This window comes from Quercus robur, chromosome 1 (genome assembly GCF_932294415.1).
Source record: "Quercus robur chromosome 1, dhQueRobu3.1, whole genome shotgun sequence".
Taxonomy (NCBI): domain Eukaryota; kingdom Viridiplantae; phylum Streptophyta; class Magnoliopsida; order Fagales; family Fagaceae; genus Quercus; species Quercus robur.
This window is the reverse complement of record NC_065534.1, coordinates 53,125,618-53,146,850: the sequence shown is the minus strand read 5'-3', so window position 1 is coordinate 53,146,850 and position 21,233 is coordinate 53,125,618. Positions and strand designations below refer to the sequence as shown.

The 21,233-nt window shown below is 36.4% G+C and overlaps 1 protein-coding gene across 1 annotated transcript in view; it reads left to right on the top strand.

Moving 5' to 3' along the window:
- Positions 1-21,233, top strand: part of LOC126691768 (acetolactate synthase small subunit 1, chloroplastic) — a 35,287-nt gene that overhangs the window by 8,405 nt on the left and 5,649 nt on the right. The window contains exons 5-11 of the mRNA XM_050386917.1: positions 3,096-3,179; positions 3,945-4,097; positions 6,054-6,140; positions 10,289-10,393; positions 10,488-10,610; positions 12,505-12,657; positions 16,987-17,052. Of these exons, the coding sequence (XP_050242874.1) occupies positions 3,096-3,179; positions 3,945-4,097; positions 6,054-6,140; positions 10,289-10,393; positions 10,488-10,610; positions 12,505-12,657; positions 16,987-17,052 (771 nt within the window). The remainder of the gene's footprint in view (positions 1-3,095; positions 3,180-3,944; positions 4,098-6,053; positions 6,141-10,288; positions 10,394-10,487; positions 10,611-12,504; positions 12,658-16,986; positions 17,053-21,233) is intronic.

Genomic DNA, 21,233 nt, shown 5'->3' with positions numbered 1-21,233 from the left:
GCACATGCAGATGCAGTCATGAAGGACAATCCGGTGAAGACCATTCACTTACCTCACAAGTGGTTCTCTCAATCAAGGTTTTCTCTGTGAGCAAGATGGAGGCAGTGGAGGCGCAGAGGAAGATATAAAGGGTTATCAGATACTAGGCACTAAAATATTGAGTGAAAGAAAAAAGAAGCGAAAAGCTTTTTGTCAGTCATGTGGGTCGAACTAGTGCGCTGGTTCATTAATTGGGTGTGTTTCAGCATGTTTTAGCGTGTTTTCTAAGGTGAGGGAAAACTGAAAAATAAAAACAGCTCAAGATCTGTTTTCAGTTTCCTTCACATTATGAAAATTGAATATAGTTTTTGATTTTTGCCTAAAAACAGTTACCAAACAAGTTTTTTGTCTTAGGAAACAGAAAATTGTTTTTGAAAACAAAAACTAATGAAAAAAAATAGTTACCAAACATACTCTTATTGTCTTAGTAGGTCAAAGGATTCCTCGGTGGCTGAAATTATGGGTTGGTTTGCTGGGAGGTTTCATTGGAATGTGCAATTTCGTCGTCCACCATAAGATCCACCACAAGATTGGGAAGAAGAAGCCTTTGACTGGTTTATGGGGTTGGTCTATTCTTTGACAGTGCGGGGGTTTGGCCCAGATAAGGTTTGTTGGAAACCTGCAAGGAATAGAGGTTTTCAGGTTAGAGGTTATTATAGCTCCTTCTACCCTCCTACTCTTGTTTACTTTTCATGGAGAATAATATGGCAATCGAAGGTTCCTCCAAGGGTGGCTTTCTTTTCTTGGTGTGCTTTCTTAGGTAAGATCTTAACAATAAACAACCTTCGTAAAAGACGAGTGATAGTGCTTGACTGGTGCTATATGTGTAAGAGGTGTGGGGAGTCGGTGGATCATCTTCTACTTCATTACTCCATAGCTTGGGAGTTGTGGTCCTTGGTTTTTTGCTTGTTTGGTATTCAATGGGTTATGTCTCGTACTGTTCTTGAGTTGTTTGAGGCTTGGCAAGGACAGTTTGCGCGACATCGTCACATTGATGTTTGGAGATTAGTGCCTCATTGCTTGATTTGGTGCATTTGGCGTGAAAGGAATGCTAGAAGTTTTGAGGGTTATGAACGTTCTTTGTTGGAGATTAAGTCTTTCTTCTTACACACTCTCTTTGAATGGAGTGTGGTTTTATCTCATTTTTCTTGTTCTTCATTTTCTTTTTTTCTTGACTGTTGTTCTTTTGTTTCCTGATTTGTGCCCCCATAGTACATTCCCAATGTACTCGGTTTGGCATTCTTTCTATTATTAATAATATTCTTACGTTATTTATCAAAAAAAAAAAAAAAAAAAAAACTTGAGGGTGTTTATAGTGTTTTGAAACAAATTCATAGTTTGGAAAGGAAGAGCAATTTCCCATCTTCATTGTTATAGGGAAGTCCAAATATCTTCCATTTCTACCTATTTTATGTCACTCTTTACAATGTCTTCTCATGTGGTCAATAAGTTGGAGATACAAAGGGATTTCTTATGGGCAGGTATTGGTGACACTAAACATTTAATTTGTGGAAGGGTATGCTTACGGAGTTCACATGGGGTTAGCTTGTGGAAGGGTATGCTTACGGTATGGGAATCTTTCTAATTTCTTATGGTTTGAAGTTTGAGACGGGTGTAGGGTGAGGTTTTGGACCAACATTTGGTGCGGTGCTTCTCTCATAAGGATTTGTTCCTAGACCTATTTGACTTAGTGGTGGTCAAGGAGGCTTTAGTGTCTTCATGTCTACCTGGCCTGTCAGAGGGAAAGGGACAACATTGGAATCTTCAGTTCATCTGGCATTTTCAAGATTGGGAGTGAAAATATGCTGATATTTTTATTGAGGTGCTATATGATAATTTGCCTGCCTCATTTGGTCAAGATCAAGCAGTACGGTTGCCATCAAAGAAAGGAGTGTTTGAGACAGATCAAGCGGTGTGGTTGCCATCAAAGAAGGAGTGTTTGAGGCAAGATCATTCTATAGTGCTTTTAGGGGTCCTACATGCTTATTTTTCTCTTGGAAGAGCATCAAGATGGCTAGGGTTCCATGAAAGGAGGCATTTTTCGTGTGGAATGCGGCCCTTGGGAGAATTAAAACTGTTGATAACCTTCATAAGCGACACATTTTAGTAGTTGATTGGTGCTATACGTGTAAATGTAGTGGGGAATCTATTGATCATCTGCTTCTCCATTGCTCAATGGGAACAAATATTGGGTCACCTGTCTTCACTTTTTTTGGGTTGGCTTGGGTGATGCCGAAATCAGTGATTGAACTATTAGAACATTGACAGGGTTGATTTCAGTGCCACAGAGGAGCCAAGGTGTTGCAAGCCTTGACCTTGTGTGTAATGCCATAATTTGTGGTATGAAAGAAACAAAGAGTCTTTGATGGAATTGAATGTTCTGCCCATGTTATCAAAGGGCATATTTTCCGGATATTTTGATTGGATGCATGCTCTTGGCAGCACCCTTTCCGTGTCATTTGCTTTTCTTTTTCTGATAATTTTTTTACTATATGTATATATAAAATGGAATGTATCTAATTATTGTTGAAACCACACAAAACTTTTCTACTTATATTTAAAGTAGTTATGTTGTTCACATGTTGTCAATCTGTTTTTCTTTTTAAAACTATAAATATTTGGCTGATGTGTCCTGAATTCCCATCAAATCTTGGATGTAGAGATATACTATAAAATTTTCTCTTAAAAAATCTAGTGCTGATTTGGCATTTATGACTTTAGGTTGAGAGATAAGGTTCTGTTACCTATAAGAAAGGTATCCAAATCATGAAAATTGTTGATTTGTTTGTTTTTAATTTATCATTTTTATACATGTCGATGACTGAAATTCAATGTATATCCATACTCACATACAGAAAATGCATTCTTTACTGATCTTTAGTGCATAAGGTGCTTCAATACCCAGCTTCATCTATAGGTGTTGGACCTTTTATCAAACCTTTTTGTGAAAGCTTTTACCTTCAATGGAATCAATGCAAACTTTACATTTGAATTTTGTGGATCAGATTATTTTCTTGTCTTATGATGTTAAAAGTGAGTTCCACATGGAATCTCAGGTCACTGGAGACCCTGGGAAGATGGTTGCCGTTCAACGAAATTTAAGTAAATTTGGAATCAAAGAACTTGCGAGAACTGGAAAGGTAAGATGTGCATGTTTTTGAGTGTATTTATGCCTATTAGTTTTAAGGGTTTTTTTTTTTCCCTGAATGATAAAAATGAATTTAATTTCGAACTGTAGAGGAGTGGGCATTGCTTATTTAGTTACTTATAGACCAGAATACTACAGAAAGTGATCTTTGATAGGATGGGGGTGCTTGAGATCCATATGAAGAAAATAGTCAGTTAATTCAAGCTGTAAAGGTTGTATACATTTCATGCAATGAAAAAATTGATTTTGGAGAGCCAAATAATTAGGCTAGATAAGTTTCTAGCTTGCCTGTTTTTACTATTAATACTTGATAAGTTGTCCACAACAATTGTCCAATCAGAGAAGCCACTTTCAGTGGTATTGGAATAGGTGAAAACCTCTGAGAATTAACTGTCATTATGCTACATTGTTTGAATGTGAAAGGATTGTAAAATGAGATTCCGCGTTTATTACTCGTAGGACTAGTAAACTCAAATCCTTGATGCATTTTTGAGTACTTTTATTTGTATATGAGAGAGAGAGAGAGAGGGATCTCTTTCACACGTTTGACGTTTCTCATTGTATGCACATTGCAAAAGTTTGCAATTGTGGAGAAAATAGTTTAAAAAAATCTAATTAAATTATCTTAGTAGCTTAAGCATCTATGAGTGTGCTGCTCATTGAATTTCCTAAATGAATCAAAACAAATATTTGATGCTCATTAATGTATTAAATGAGGTTCTCATCTGATGAGTTTTGAATTTGAATCTATTTGTAGATTGCCTTGAGAAGAGAAAAGATGGGTGAGACAGCTCCATTTTGGAGATTCTCTGCGGCTTCTTATCCAGACCTTGAACGGCCACTTCCTGCTAAAGGTCTCGTAGCAAATGCAAATCAATCACATAATGGCAATGTCAGTATATCCTCAGGGGTATGTACTTTTTGTTCTACCGGGGAGTGTTTGCATGCTATTTTCCTTTCTCCAAGCCTGCTTCTTATCTATTCTTTTCCTATATAGAAGGAACTGCAGTATGCAGCTATAAGGTTTTATCTTATTAGAGGTGGGTGCCGCATTTTCAACAACAAAGTCTTAGTCCCAAAATTTTAGGGTTGGCGGATGCTTCATTTTCACATGCCAATTTTATAAGGCTTACCATTTTAGATAATTTTTGCATATATTTTGCTTATGCTTCAGACCGAAAAAATTAAATGTTGATTTAACCATTCAAACATTCTTATTAAATGCAATTTTAGATTCAGGAATCCTGGGGGAGGTCATTTGTGATGCCCTCAATCTGATTTGGATATTGACCAAGTGTGTGTTTTATGGATGGGTAATGAGTCCCATATTGGGCATTTATTGGGTAGATATGGGCTTTACTAACAATTAAAGGAGCTTCAATTGTGAGTAGTTCTTTTGGGGTATAGCGTAGATGTGATTAGTGCCTTTTCTTAGGTCATTACATCATTAGAGTAAACTTTCTACAAAGAGAATATATACTCATCATATTTGCCTTCTTGAATATGTCTAATTTCTGCAATGCTTCCTGCTAGCCAGCATATAAGATCCCTTTATTCAGTTTTTATTATTATTTATTATTATTATTTTTATTTTTTAACCTATGGCTAAAGAAGGTTAGGTGAAAAAGTGGTTTTTAGAATTTTAAATTTTAAATTGGTTTCATGGTTTGGACACAGTGGCCACAACTTGCTTGGAGTTTCTTATTGAAGATATCCTGATTTTGTGCTTCTACATGCCGTAGTTTCTGCATTATTGGGAAACTTTGACCTGTGAAATAAATATTAAAAAATAATGACCATCTAATGGTGCAGCTGTGGAAAGAAATGTGAAATGATTGTTGAGGCTGGAAGGGATCTTTGGTGGGACTTTTCTGAATAAGTAAGATAGCTCAAGAATGAAATTCATTGAGGCTGAAATCAAGCTCAGCTTGTGCCCCTTAGGATGTTATTCGGCTATACAGCCAAGAGCCTTTTAGCTGAATGGAATTACCCAGTTCCCTCCACAAGGAGAACCTGGATTCAAAACCCCCCAAACCCCCCCTTGTTGTAAGCAAAATATTATTTGGATCTATAGAAGCTAATTTAGAAATCAATATAACAAATTTCTAATCAATGTCCAGTGTGTTTTGAACTGTGTGTGAATAGAATCAAGTCAAGTTAGCTCAAGTAGATTGTCACGTAGAACTCTATATTTTTATTTTCTGACTTTTACATAATTCTTCTGGTGTTTAGTTTTTAAGATATTGATAACAGTGCATGAAGTTATTAATTTCTTTCTAGGATGTGGTTTCATATTGCAATGAGTTTGTAATCCAACTCTTAATGGCATGATATCAAAATTTTATTTGCTGAAGTTTGGAATTGGTAGAATTGAAATGAAATTCCTTATTGCTTTTTGTATATAAGCTTTCATAATGAATGTTCCTGAAGTTGTTCACTTATTGGACCCTTTTATATGAAATTGGTGGCCTCTCCCCCGGTCAATTAAAGGGGGAAAGAAGAACTCATCATTTATAGGATGTTTGCCTTGTTAGGTCATGGTTTTTTGTTTTCTTTTCTCTGCCCAAGGATGGTTATAACTTATAAGTGTTTGCAATCGGATTCCAAAGTTTTGAATAATCATTTCTCAAGACTTTTTTTTTATTGGTTAATTACAAAATGCATTCAGTGGGTTTGAATTCATGACCTCACATGCCTCCTATTTTTATGTGAGAAAAAAGTGTCATTTGAGCTAGAGCCCATTGGAATTTCTCAAGGCTAATCTTCTTTCTTACTTTACTGAATCCGCATTATATTCCTTATATTCATTTTTAATTTCCGTGCTGAAAGGTTTCACATTTGTAAATTTTCATTTTCATTATTACAGGGAGATGTTTATCCTGTGGAGCCATATGATGACTTGTCAATGAAAAAAGTTCTTGATGCTCATTGGGGTGTTCTCTATGATGAAGATGTAAGATATTTTTACATGTTTGAATATATTGTATTTTAATCTTTCTTGAAAGATAATTGATGCAGGACAATTAATAGAAAAATAAAAGAACAAGAAAAGTAAAGAATAAACCTAAGAAGCAGCAATTAAGTTGCTTGGAATCAGCACCAAGCTAAACCCTTAGGAATCAGCACCTAAGGACCCTTGGGAATCAATACCTAAGGCATTAGGAGTTAGCACCTAACAATTGGAAAAATATCCTATATGAATTTCATTAATCACGTCTATTTTCCAATACAAATAAACCAGTCTCTTATATAGAACTAGAACTGGAAAATAAAGAGATAAAGATAACAACATACCAAAACTAATCCTAATTGGACTCAAATACTAATTCCTATCCAAATAAAAGTCTACAATTATACAATTTCCTATAAGATAAATACAAAAATCTGAAAATATAAAATCGAAAATAATTTTGATTTTGCTCCTGCATCAATACTCCCTTGGTTGGAAAAAAAATCAATCTTGAGTTTTAAAGCGTTGAAGGATGAAAACTTTGGCATGTAATGCTTGTTGCAGTTGAGGAATCATCTTTGGGAGCATTGAATATAGATCAACCTTGTATTCCACCTCATGAAACTTTTTTGGAATTACAAACTCAAAGAGTGGAATTGGAGTATCAACCTTTTCGACTTTATCAAACTCTAGATCTGCATGTACCATGGATGATTCTTCAAGTATAGAGGCTTCTACTTCTTTGTCAAAATCAGGATCTGGTAGTACTTGATCTCCCTTCATTACCAATATTATATTACCAACATTATCTTCTATTTGGGAATTAGTAATCTCATTGTGATCTGTCATTTTTGATACCCCCACTAGATCAAGTTGAATCTCCTTTTGGTTCATCTGAAGAGACAAGTCGTGAACCTTTTTTATTAGACCTTCTAAGTCTTGGTGTATGGAAGATACTTCGTGAGTGAGCTGAGCATTGTTGCACTGCCTCATACTTGTTCTCTGATCTTGTAAATTGCCATGAGAAGGTTGTAGATCCTTGTGAAAATACTGTGGGAAATATTCAATACAAAGATCTTCTTTCATTCTTTCCCAAGTAATTTGAGACCAATGAAATCTAAAGTGAAGGCGCTCATAATAATTCCAGTACTCTAAAGCTCTACCAGCAACTCTTGTTTTGGAATACCACATCCTTTGTTTGTCATTTGATAAATGCACTTGCGCAAAGAATTTTTCCGTCTCAAATACCCAAATTTTAAGAATCCATGGATCTTGATTTTTATATCCATAAAAAATAGGTGATTTTACTGCCACCATTGTGCACAAAAAGGACAAATCTCAACAGAAAATTGATAATTGAACCTGAACATGCAGAGTGGAGGTGTCACTGGGACTGGCCATAGACTTGCTCTATCTTCCACGGCTTCAAACTAATGTAGTGGGCTTTACAAGTTGACCTCTAGGATTGATACGCTTTGTGCAGTATATTTTTTTCCTAAGAAAACTCCAAGTTGTGGGATACGGATCAATGAATCAGGTCTTCTTTAATACCTCTGTTACAGCCTTTGGTATGAACCCGTGAGACTATACCAATATCTCAGGTACTTGATGACAACTCAGTATAGGATCAGCAATTGGGTTTGCAGGTTGGTGATGGAGGCTGATGGTGGGACTGACTGTGTGGATCTGATCTGGCTGTGTGGATTGTGGGTTTTCTGGATCTGGTTTCCTTTATGGTGGTTGGCTTTTGTGTGGGTATTGTGGTTTGATGGGATGAGAAACACGACAATGAATTTTTATTTTTTTTGTTTGTTTTTGTTTTTGAATGAATCTGTTAAATTACCAATTGTCCCAAAAGCTTAAGCTATTGAGATATGGTATATTTAATCATTTAATCACATACTTCTAACACAATCGATTTAGCTCTGATACCAAAATTGATGCAGGACAATTAATAGAAAAATAAAAGGACAAGAAAAGTAAAGAATGAGCCTGAGAATCAACACCAAGCTAAACCCTTAGGAATCAACACCTAAGGCGTTAGGAGTCAACACCTAACAATTGGAAAAATATCCAATTTGAATTTCATTAATCACGTCAATTTTCCAATACAAATAAACCAGTCTCTTATATAGAACTAGAACTGGAAAATAAAGAGATAAAGATAACAACATACCGAAACTAATCCTAATTGAAATCAAATAATAATCCCTATCTAGTCTCAAATTTAATCCCTATCCGAATGAAAGTCTACAATTATCCAATTTCCTATAAGATAAATACAAAAATCTGAAAATATAAAATCTAAAATAATTTTGATTTTGCTGAATTTCATTAATCACGTCAATTTTCTAATACAAATAAACCAGTCTCTTATATAGAACTAGAACTGGAAAATAAAGAGATAAAGATAACAACATACCGAAACTAATCCTAATTGAAATCAAATAATAATCCCTATCTAGTCTCAAATTTAATCCCTATCCGAATGAAAGTTGTGGGGCCCGGCCCAAAAATGATGGGCTATTCCAAACTCAGGCCCAGCTGAGGAGCGTCCTGGCCGAAGAGAAGCCTCATATGAAGCGTTACTCAATCCCAATAGCGCCAAGGAAACTTGTCCGAGGAGTAACTCCTCCTCGGACATCAGAGGCCCAGACGAGGAACTTTCCCCAGCCATTTCAGCTCACCTTCACAACATATAAAAAGAATTAAATCCAAAATATCTCACGGAAGGCTATCACCACATTAATTGCGCTCCAACCACCCTCTTGGCCGCATTAATGAGGAAAAGACACCTGAACAGTACCGCCTTGGCCTCTGCAACTCACAAAGGGACTGATGAGGGCGTCTGATGGGACAGGTGCTCAAGTGGGTGCTTAGATGATCAACAGGTGTAAGGTTGAGATGAAAAGAAGAGAACTATATAATGTAGTGGAGTCCCTTAAAGAAGGGGACGGGAGAACTGTATCAGGAACAAGAAAAAGAAATAAAATCATACTTGAGAAATATCCATTCTTGTGCCTTTATATCTTTTTTGCAAATAGTATAGTCCATGCATCAGACCGAACAGATTCACTGAGGCTAAGTTCTTTGACCCATCCTCTACAAATATTTATTGTGGGTTGTGCTTTGGGCTAAGGCCTAATCAACATAAGTTGGGCCAGGAAAATCGTGCAACCACAAAAGTCTACAATTATCCAGTTTCCTATAAGATAAATACAAAAATCTGAAAATATAAAATCTAAAATAATTTTGATTTTGCTCCTGCATCAATAATAATGGAATTCATTAAAAAAAAAAGGGGCTGGTAGAAGGCGCGCCAGGTATGAATACATTAAATTATTTATTATTGTGATTTTGAGTAATCAACCCGTATTTATTAGCAGTTTAAAAGTGAGGTCATCTTAACTCAAACTGATGTAGGATGGAAGTGGTGGAAAGGCTGTAGCCACCACCTACAACTAGTTTACCCTATAAATGCTAGGGGCTTTAAAATCCACTAGGTAAAACCTAGTATCCACAAGGTTAAGAGAAAACTCTCAAATACTTTGTTAAATAACCCAAATGTACCTAACTGATGGTGAAGAGGTCGCTTAGGCTTTATTTATAATAAACCCTGACCCCTATCCTAACAAGGAAAGAAAAATTGAATCAAATCTTACCTAACCAAATAAAATAAAATTCTCATAATTACTAAAGCCCTAAATTAACTAAGTCAAACACTGTATAGGTTTCTCTCTTGAGAAAATCATCTAGAATCAAGGACAAAATTTATTGAGTTGCCTGCATTCTGCTTGATCTTCCATTGGTCCTTGTTATAAACCTTGCAGCTGTCCAGTTTGGTGCTTTATACAGTTTCTGCTGATATTGCCTATGATGAACTCAATATAAATGGGCTTTTGTATTTTATCTATATGTTCAATCTATCAGTTGGTTCTCAGGAAATAATTCCATTATGCTATTTTTTCAATTTTCATGAGAAATGTGGATAATATTAACTTGATCTGAAATTCAACTAGGTAAACTTGTTAAATTATCATTTGAATTGTAAGTGATCAGTGTCAAGAATGGCTTTGGTTGCTGTATTATAGTTCTTGTTTTGCCTTTTTACATGTACCACACATTGTAATGTGCTGAATGTAATGCTACAGTCAAGTGGGCTTCGGTCACACACTTTGTCTATGCTTGTGAATGACTGTCCTGGAGTTCTCAACATAGTTACTGGGGTTATTTCTCGAAGAGGTTATAACATTCAGGTCAGTTTGGTTTTGACTGGTGGTTGTCTTACTAGCTTTTCTGGCATTGATGATCTTTTCTGTTGCCATCATTTCTTTTCACTTTATGTTGCAGAGCTTAGCTGTGGGCCATGCTGAAATAGATGGGCTTTCTCGCATCACAACTGTTATTCCTGGTACAGATGAGTCAATTGGCAAGTTGGTTCAACAACTTCACAAGTTAATAGATCTTCATGAGGTAAGGGGTACTGTATTCCATGCTGCAATGGTTGTCCTGAGATTAGACCAATTTAAGTTCAATTAATTGAGGTTCTCAAAAAAATAAAGAAAAAAAAAAAAAACTCTAAACCATGTCCGTTATAGAAATGCAAGCAAAGCTCTTAACATTGTGGGTAGTTAAGAATTCAAATATTTTGCTCATATTTAGGATTTGTTGCATTGGGTAGTGTTAATGTTTGACACTACACGACATAGGTTTTTATGAGTTAGGGTCATAAACAGGCAGACCCAAAAGCGACACAATAAGAAATGTGTTATAAGCGGATCAACCCTTGCGATCCACAATTGACATGTCTGACACGCCAATTTATTCGTGTCAACCCCAAATGACCCATTTAACATAACCCGTTTAACTTGTATAACAAATACATATTCATTTTTATTTTAAATTTGTCAAATACCGTTTATATCCAACATATATTTTCAACTTAAAAAGAAAAGTGAATAATTGCAAAAATTTTTAAACTTAAAAAGAAGAGTGAGTTATTACAAAAATTTATAAGTGATATAATTGTAAATTGAAATTGAAATTTTACAAACCCTAAATCTCTAAACCTTCATGTAAATACTTAAAAAGATGTTATTTTTTTGTTGAACTATGTTCTTTTGATTTTGGGTTAAATATATGCACTTCTTTTGGGATGTAAAGAACTTATTTCTAGATGGATGGTAGTACATTATGGACTTAATATTTATTAATTACTTTGATGTTAATTTGAACTTTTGTATGATGTGTTTCAAGTATTTGATATTATTATTAACTTTCAAATTGTATGCTTAATAGGTATTTTGATGTTATGAGTTTGTATTATATTTATAACAATATTAATAAGTTGTTTTTCTTTAAGCGGGTTAAATAGATTGAATTTGTGTCAACCCAACCTGCTTAAATCAAGTAGGTTGAAATGGGTGGTGTCACATCAACCTAACACGACCCGTTTATTAAGTGTGTCAAGTGGGTCGTGTTGTGTCAACCCACTTCATTAATAGGTCGTGTTAGAGTTGAAGGGTTATGACACAATTATTAAATGGGCTAGGTTCGAGTTAAGCCATTTAGTTGAATACCCCTCCCTCGACACAATGCGCACACGACACGCTAACCCAAATTGACTCCATACAACCTTTATTTAGGGATTTGTTGGCAATATCTATAAGTAGCATGTGACTTACTTGTTACTATGTTGCAAGATAAAATTGGGTGTACACGTAGCTCTATACATTCAACTAGAAAAGTAGTCTCTAGAAGACAAACCAACGTATGTGAAAGTAATCATGTGTTTTCTCTATTATGTTTCACACTTGAAAGTATTTGTTTTCTGATTTGGGGTTGACGGTGAATACTTCCCGAGGTGGAGAAAAGAGATATTCAACAATAAAATATTTATATTGGAGTTTTAAAGTAAAGACGAAAAATTTATTTAAAGAGAAATTTCTATTAGATTTGGAAAGGCATATATTCCACTAAGGGTTGAAGGATTTCTTTCATATCCATTTAATACGCACGTGTAACTATTTTTGCACCAGTCAAAAGAATTTCATTGAACCAAACAAATATAAAAAGGTTTTCCTAAATCTAAAAGCTGGCTAAAACAAATGAATTTTGGTAGAAGAGTAGTTTTCAACTAATGCTCTTAATTTGAACTAATGGTCGAATTTCTTGCCAAGAATGAGGGAAAAAGAAACTAATGCTATTAATTTGCCTTATTATCAAAGAGTGCATTTAATTGAATGGTTTCCATTAATCCATTTTCCTTTGCATATGGATAATCCCCTTAATCCCATGAATGGGTTGCCTCTTGTTGTAATTTGTATGAGCAAATGGTTGACAAAAAGAAACGGTGGTTTTCCATCAGGTGAAGGATATTACTCACTTTCCATTTGCAGAGAGAGAGCTTATGTTAATAAAGATTGCCGTGAATACTGCTGCTAGGAGGGATGTCCTCGATGTTGCCAGCATTTTCCGGGCAAAAGCTGTTGATGTGTCTGATCATACCATTACCCTTGAGGTAGGAATTCTTTCCATTCTCTCAATTAGCGTTTTATTACTTTTTAGTATACTTCCTCGAGGATTCTAAGAGCAGGTTTGGGTACTGAATCACTTAAATGTCATTTCTTCCAATAGAAAGAAAAAGGAACTACCCTATCTAATTGTTAATAATAATTTAAAACTGTGTATTATGGATGGGGTATGGAGCTTGCTCTAGAAACCCTTAATTTGTTCATTTGGACATGCATTACACTAACACTATTCAAAAGGTAAGAGGATAGAAGAACACAGCACAATCTGAAGAAAGGTTACTCGAGTGTTGGAAAAGTGCCTTTGTAAAAGAATTTTAGCAGTGCTATGTTCCATTCTTTATTTGGCAAATATAACTTTATATATGTCAACAGGAAAAAAGGAATGGGCATGTCGGCCAGTGATCTGTGTGCTTGTTATTCTTCCCCTGGACATGCATGAAAGTAGTTTTATTTCCCTTCTTTTGGAGGAATTGGTTCTGAAACAAAGATCCAATAAAAGTCCCTCTCTTATCTTTTACCCAATCAAGATCAATTATTCTATAAGAACACTAACCATGCAATAATGCTCTTACAAAAGCTTGAAAGTTCATTATGTGTGTTTTCTATTATGGGCTAATCTGTATGAATAATGTCATTGTCTATTGTTCTTAGTACTTTATCTCACCACCAATCACATTTTTCCTAATGTCGAGTGATGTAGGACAAATTAGGGTTGTCTTCATTTAGTTGTGGTAAGTTTAGGGTAGGAAAGAAGAAGAATTAGAGGGAAGTTAAGGCTGTTTAGGGGCTGTGTGAACAGTAACCCTAGAAACAAAGAAGAGCAAATAAAGAAAAGAGAGAGAGAAAGAAACAACAAAGGCCAACGTGCCTTTGCTCAAAACACTCAATTTTATTAATCAACTCATTCTATTTTTTGAATACATTGAGCACCATATATATATATATATATATATATATATATATAAAGACTCTTACTTGTACTAGTAGTATTAGGATTCCTAATGGTACAAGGACTACTATTTAACCCTAATAAATTAAACCAAAGCCCATACATAAAGACCCATAATTAAATAAGACTCATTAATAAAACATATGGCCTATAACTATGGCCCATACCTAACAATTGTAAAATTACTAAAATACCCTTGACTCAAGAATAACCAAATAAAATATAAAAACTTAATTAACTACCATGGACACTTATTCTTGGGCTTTGCCTTAGCCTTAGGCTTCCAAAGAGAATATCCTTTCTTTAACCATGTTATGATTCCACCATCAATTCTCCCTCTCTGAAAATAACTCGACTCCATTGAGTTAGGAACTGGACCAAGAATGCCATCAGAAGGCACAATTTTCCGAATAAGGAAGGAACTCTTCTTTCACTTCAAATTTGGCATGTCTCTTGCACATGTGAGAGTGTACTTCTTGTTGCCTTCAACAAAAGAATAAGTATTGGCACGTCTAGCATGGTGTGCATCGCGATCCCATAGCCATGGCCGACCCAAAATTATTTGACAAGGCTTAAGGGGCAGCACATCACACATAACAGTCTCCTTAAGCTTGCCAATTTCAAAGGTTACTAGGCACTGCTTATCAACCTTCAACTTTGTGTTTGTGACCCATGCAACATAATAAGGATTTAGGAGTGGCTCTACTTTTAATCCCAATTTCTGCACCGCATCCTTAGATATTGCATTAATACAACCCCCACTGTCAATTACCAAAGAACATATTTATTTCTTGCAATTAACTCGAGTTTGAAAAACCTTTCCCCTATGATTGCAGTCTTCATTTACTTGAACATCTTGGTTAAATGCTGTAAGAAGTGGACGAATGATGCCTAGCATACCCTCATCATTAAGATCAAATTGACAATGTTCAGCATACCTACATCAGCTAGATCTGGGTTTTCAACATTCTCTTTCAAGTTAGCATTGAGAGGTTCACAAATCTCTTCTTGAATTTCGAGTTGCTTGGATCCCTTGATTGCCTCTAGACTAGGACTATCCTTTTCAAGCTTAGCAACTAGTTTTGAAGGACATTGAAAAGACATATGGCCAAAACCTCCACAATTAAAGCACTTTGCTCTAGAATTAGAACTACTCCCTTGTGATGTAGAAGTATTAGAACGAACATTCTTGTTTGGTTGGTAAGAATTACCTTGAGACTTATCAATAGACTTCTCCAAATTAACATCCACAATTGTTCTCTCACCTCTAATATTGCTTGCCATTGGAGCTCTCATTAAGGCCTTCTTTTTAGTCTCCTCTTCCATTTGGTATGCAATCTGAATTGCATCTGCCATGGTATAAAGCCTACTTGCAGCCAAACCCAAAGAAATATTAGGATTCAAACCTTGGGAATACTTAGAAATCATCACATCTTCATTCCATGGGAATCCCGATCTCATAGCCAAGCTATAGAATTTGTTGGTATACTCTTCAACTGAATAACTTCCTTGCACCAATTGTGTAAATTGTAAGTGGGCTTGCTGCTTGTAATTAGGTGGTATAAAGTAACGAGTCATAGCACTTTGCATGAGTAACGAGTCATAGCACTTCGCATGTCTTCTCACGATCGAATGGCAATATAGTGAGTTTGTTGATACTTTTCCCACCATATTCTAGCCGTCCCTTTGAGTTTAGCTTCTGCAAAAAAGAGTTTTCGCTCTTCACTTGAGCTATACCATCTGAAAAAGCTTTCAATACTATGTAGCCAATCAAAGAACACCTCTGGATTGCCCTCCCCATAAAAATCACTAACTTCTAGTTTAACACCTCTATCTGCATCCGTTAATTGAGGCTCCCCATAAGAACGGACTGATGATGGACGGTAAGGCTGATTTCCTTCCATATAACCAGCACCTTGAAGAGGAAAAACAATATTGGGTTGTGTTTGCTGTGGGGGCACCTGACTAGTGCTTGGAACAAAGGAACTTGTGGAAGAAAAAGGCCTTGAATTTGAGGGCAATACAGGGGCTGTACTTGGACCTGATTTGGGGAACTTGGGGTCTTGGTCAAAGGTTTCAGTAGAAAATTTGCTAAGAATGATTGCAGACAGCTTATTGAATTCACCTCTCATGGTGGGTAAGTCTTCCAATTTTGTCTCAATGGAATTCACCTTCTCACATAACAGATTCAAAGTCTTCTTTGTGCCTTTGTAATCTTGAGAAAAAGCCTTGAATAGAGACTCTAATTCTGCATTGGTCACCATAATTTATTTTATTTTTAATGAATTCTATCAAGCAGTTGGCTGAAGAAGATTTTCACAAAGAACTTGCGGTAGGATTTTCGCTTTGATACCAAATTGATGTAGGACAAATAAGGGTTGTCTACGTTTAGTTGTGGTGGGTTTAGGGTAGGAAAGAAGAAGAATTAGAGGGAAGTTAAGGCTGTTTAGGGGCTGTGTGAACAGTAACCCTAGAAAGAAAGAAGAGAAAATAAAGAAAAGAGAGAGAGAAAGAAACAAAAGCCAACATGCCTATTGCTCAAAACACTCGATTTTATTAATCAACTCTTTCTATTTTTTGAATACATTAAGTACCCTATATATATAAAGACTCTTACTTGTACTAGTAGTATTAGGATTCCTAATGGTACAAAGACAACTATTTAACCCTAATAAATTAAACCAAAGCCCATACATAAAGACTCATAATTAAATAAGACTCGTTAACAAAACCTATGGCCTATAACTCTGGCCCATACCTAACAATTGTAAAATTACTAAAATGCCCTTGACTCAAGAATAACCAAATAAAATATAAAAACTTATATTATTCTTGGGCTTTGCCTTAGCCTTAGGCTTCCAAAGAGAATATCATTTCTTTAACCATTTTATGATTCCGCCATCATCAAGTGAAATGGTCTTGGAGAAATGAACCTTATAATATTGGGGAACAAATATTAGCATGAGAAACACCTCTGGTCTAACTCATCAATCTGCTGAAATTGAACAACACCTCAACATCATCTACAACCCTGGCTACACACATTCATCTTCTTTCTTTCTTTCTTCGTCTTCTTCTTTATTTATTTTTAAAATTTTTTTTATATAAATTTTAAGTCAATAATAAAATTAGAGACTTATGTCTATTTGTATAATACATCATGTGAATGCTGACAGTTGATGAGGTTTGATGAAAGAAATGCAAAATTGTAGCAGTTATCAAAATGTCTAGTTTTTTTACCTGATTTCCAGGAGCTCCACATTCAGTCACGTGTTCTGGATAGCTCGCACTGGCTGTCTGTCTTCACTAGTTCCCCTTTTCTCTTTCTTACTGTCTTACTAACACTAAGCCATTGTATGTGCTCCAGCTTACAGGTGATTTAAACAAGATGGTTGCACTACAGAGGTTACTAGAGCCATATGGAATTTGTGAGGTATTCTTGACTCATGGTTCTTATAGCTAAATTTGTTAGTTTGCATATGGATTTCCTGCTTTTTTGTTGAAGAGCCGAAACTTGGAGTTGCCATATGAAATTAATTGGAAGTCTTTGTTTTGAGTAACTTGCTTAGACATTTCACATACTGCTGATATGATTGGTTAAAATTGTGTTGCCCAAGTCGAATTTTCTTGTGTAGACTATGTCTTATTAGGGATTTTGGAAAATTCCATAAAAAATGTATTAAACAGGTTGAAATATCTGGCATAAATTTGTTATGGAAAAAGGTTTGAAAAATTAGGTAGATATGAAATTTGGAATACATGAAAATTAGACAGTTTAACAAAACCTACTTGAGTTCAATGGTTCACAAAAAATCCACTGGATTTGCTGGGTTTGATTGGCTCATCTGCTTAAACTATATGATTAAAGACTTGGACCTCACTTTGATAATTTGCATAGCTTTATTTGTTCTATGAGAGGATCTTTGGGGGAATGGGACTTTGTCATTTGTGGAGAGGCCCGACTACCTCAAATTAGTTAGATAATTATTCATACAACTTTTTCTCTTTTTGATTAGTATGGGTGGGATTCGTAGTGTTTTCATTGAATTTAAGCTTTTTCAATTGGTGGTTGAGGAAGGAGGAAATTTTTTCTCCTTAAGTATTTTTGAATGGGGCAAACATTTCATGAAGTCAGTATTCATGGGCAAGAATGCAGTGTTATGGCTAATGAATAATATAGAACACACTCTGGTCGGAGTCAATCCCAAACAGTTTTTTACGCTCAGGGAAGGAGATACTGCTTACACTTTGTAGTGGGGATCGAACTCTTTTGGTCAGTTCCTTTTAGTGTCTGAACTCAAAGTTGGCGGGCGTTGAAGGTCTGTCATAATCCTTGGAGGCAAAGCACAAAATGGTTGGAAGGTTTTCGGGCTTGAATTGAGGAAGATGTTGGAACTTAACCGATATGCTTTAGGTGGTTTAGGCCAGGCAAAATTTGTTTCAATGCCACAGAGGAGAATTTTAGGGTTTTATCCCTCTCAGTCTTTTGTCGAGACCTGAAGGGTCAGGTGCAGTCAAGGGTTGTGATTTAGTCACACCATCTTACACCAAGGATAAAGGAAAGAATCTGACTCAGGAGGAGTTGGTGGAGAGGTAGCAGAATCGGTCAAGGGAGTTGTTGACAATGAATCCGAAACTTACAAGTGCTAAGGTGGGGGATATTTCGGTGAGCAAGCCTGGTACGACGGTGGTGTGAGAAGGGGAAAGAAGGGAGTAGTGCATTAATGTGGATGCTAATTTAGGAGAGAAAATCCGGTAGAAAATAGGAAACGATTCCCATTATGTTTTAGTTTGAATTCAAAAACAAATGAAAATGGGAAGGGGAGTGATATTAGGAGATCATGTTGGATGGGGAGTGGATTAATTGTGGAGGTTGTTGAGAAAGGAAAGAGGCAAGTTTCTTGGGATAGCACTAAGCCCTCGTTTGGGAGGAGTGAATGGAAATGAATGAAAAGAATAATTTTCTAAAATTCTTCCCTTCCCTTGTTTGAGATTTTTAATGGAGGGAATGGAAAGTCCTTTCCTTTGTTTGGGAATTTAAGTGGGAGGGAATGGAATGGGTAGGAAGGAACACTCATTCTTTTCTATTTCCTTGAAAACTCAAATTTTCATTCTTCCAAAAAATTGGGAGAAATCGGAGGGAATGAAATTAGATTTAATGAATTTTTTACTAAAACTCCAAAAATACCCCTAGGGTCTAATAGCAATATTGTCATAAAATGATTCTATTCCTTTGCCTCTATGTTACTTCTAAAAAAATTACTTACATTCTATTTATTTCCACTCCTTCATTTTAAAATATCCAAACAAGGTCACTTAATTCCTTTCCGTTCATTTCTTTTCCATTCCTTTCCTTTATTTAAATACATTTCATTCCTTTATAATTATTCGTTTCTATTCCATTTTATTCCTTTATAAGCTCTCAAACGAAGCCTAAAGGTGGAGTAAAAAACTTTAAGTGGGTAGCATGGGCCTCTTCAAAACATGGTAAGTATAAGTTGGGTTTGGGCCCTAGCCAGTCGATAGCCCAACAGACATTCAAGCCCATCAGACATTTAGTAGTTCTAGTTTAGGGCCAAGTCCCTTAAGCCCAAGCACTTTTGAGCCAAGTGAATGCTCCAAAGACTCTGTAGGGCCATGTTCCTTTGCCCCTAGTGTCAAGAAGGCTGGAGAGAGCCCTTTGGTGCCTCTGACGAGTATTGTTTTGCGGCACAGGTGGTGCGTTGTCTCGTGATGCCTCAGAAGGCTTGGGTTGAGGTTGAGAAGGCTAGAGAGAGTCTCTCGGTGCCTCCGATGAGTAATGTTTCGCCAGTATAGGTGATGTGATGTTCCGTGACGTCTCAAGAGGCCTATGGTGAGGCCGAGAAGGCTGGAGAGAGCATTTCGGTGTCTTCAATGAGTGCTGTGTTGCCGGCACAAGTGGTGCACTGTCTTGCTAAGCCTTGAAAAGTTTGAAGTGATGCCGAGAAGGATGAAAAGAGTCCTTCAGTGTCTCTGATGAGTATAGATTTGCTGGAACAGGTAACACATTGTCTCGTGAAGCCTTAGAAGTTGGTAGAAAGTGTCATTTGCGATGGAATCTGCACTTTTGGCTTCAAGTTGATGAATGGAGGGTTGGTTTTGACAGTTCAATGGTCGTCGAACCTCATCCCTTTGGCGTGAATGGTTAGCCTTTCTTTCTCCAATCTTCTTTTGGGGTTGTTGAGAGCTGGTCCTATGGGCTTGGGAGATATGGGTGGGGAGGTGAATGTAGTGTTTCATGTTGATTCTCTTAGCCTACCTAGGGAGTTCTTTTCTGCTGAAGATGCAATTGTTCTCTCAGTAGGTTTTGGTGAGAGCGAAGAATTTTCAGATTGTGCTACTCTAAAGATTATTGCTCTGAATGGGTTGACTACTTCGGTAGAACAAGAGGTGGTCACTAAGGTTTTGAGTCTTGAGGCTAAGTTGAATATTTTTGGATGGATGAAACACATAATTCCCGGTTTTAGTAAATTGGTTGAGCTTTCTATGAGCCGTCATGAGAAGCTATGCATCGCTCTTTTACAAAGACTAGAATCTGAGATGGAGGCAGCCAATGTGTTACATAGGGAAGTCACTGGTGGTTGAAAAGTTGTTAAATCTAAGAACAAGGGAAGAAGAGAGCTGAGAAATTTGGTCTCTTCAGTGAATTATGGTGGGAGATAGAATGTTGAATTGGTGCTTGTGGCAGTAGTCAGGAGATTTTTGTTATTATGAAGCTAAAAATGATTTCATTGAATCTAAGAGGTTTAAATGATCCTCAGAAACGTCTGGTAGTGAAAAATTTGTTATGGGAGTGGAAGTGTGATGTAGTTTGTTTATAGGAGACGAGGATTGCTAGGATGGATAGACAGATGGTTTGTAGTTTATGGAGTTGCCTGTATGTGGATTGGGTTGCTTTGGAGGTGGATCAGACTACTGGTGGGGTATTGATTATGTGGGATAAGAGGGTTTTGGAAAAGATGGGGGCTATGGTTGGTACTTTCTCAGTATCGGTTAAATGGCAAGGGGTGGTGGATGGTTTAATATGGGCATGCTCAGTGGTTTATGGCCCTAATGATAACAATGAGAGGGGACACATGTGGGATGAGTTGGTCGGTATTCAGCAATGCTAGAGGATACCGTGGTGTTGTTTTGGGGATTTTAATATTGTATGGTTTCCAAGTGAATATTTGGGTGGGACACATTTGACTCTGGCTATGGAGCGATTCTTTGAATTTATTGAGGATCTTAATTTGATTGATTTGCCACTGGAAGGAGGTAACTATACTTGGTCTAGTGGTACAAATCAACCATTGATGTCTAGAATTGATAGAGCTTTGATCATGCATGATTGGGAGGAACACTACCCAAATGTTATTCAAAGGATTTTACCTTATCCCATTTCAGATCATAGTCCAATTCTTTTGGAGGTGGGGGAAATGGCGAGGAGGAAGATTCCTTTTAGGTTTGAGAGCATGTGGTTGAAGATAGATGGGTTTGTAGATAGAGTTCAATCTTGGTGGAATTGGCATTCATTTGTAGGTACACCTAGTTTTGTGCTTGCCAAAAAATTGAAGGCCTTGAAAGAGGACATAATTCAGTGGAATCGTAAAG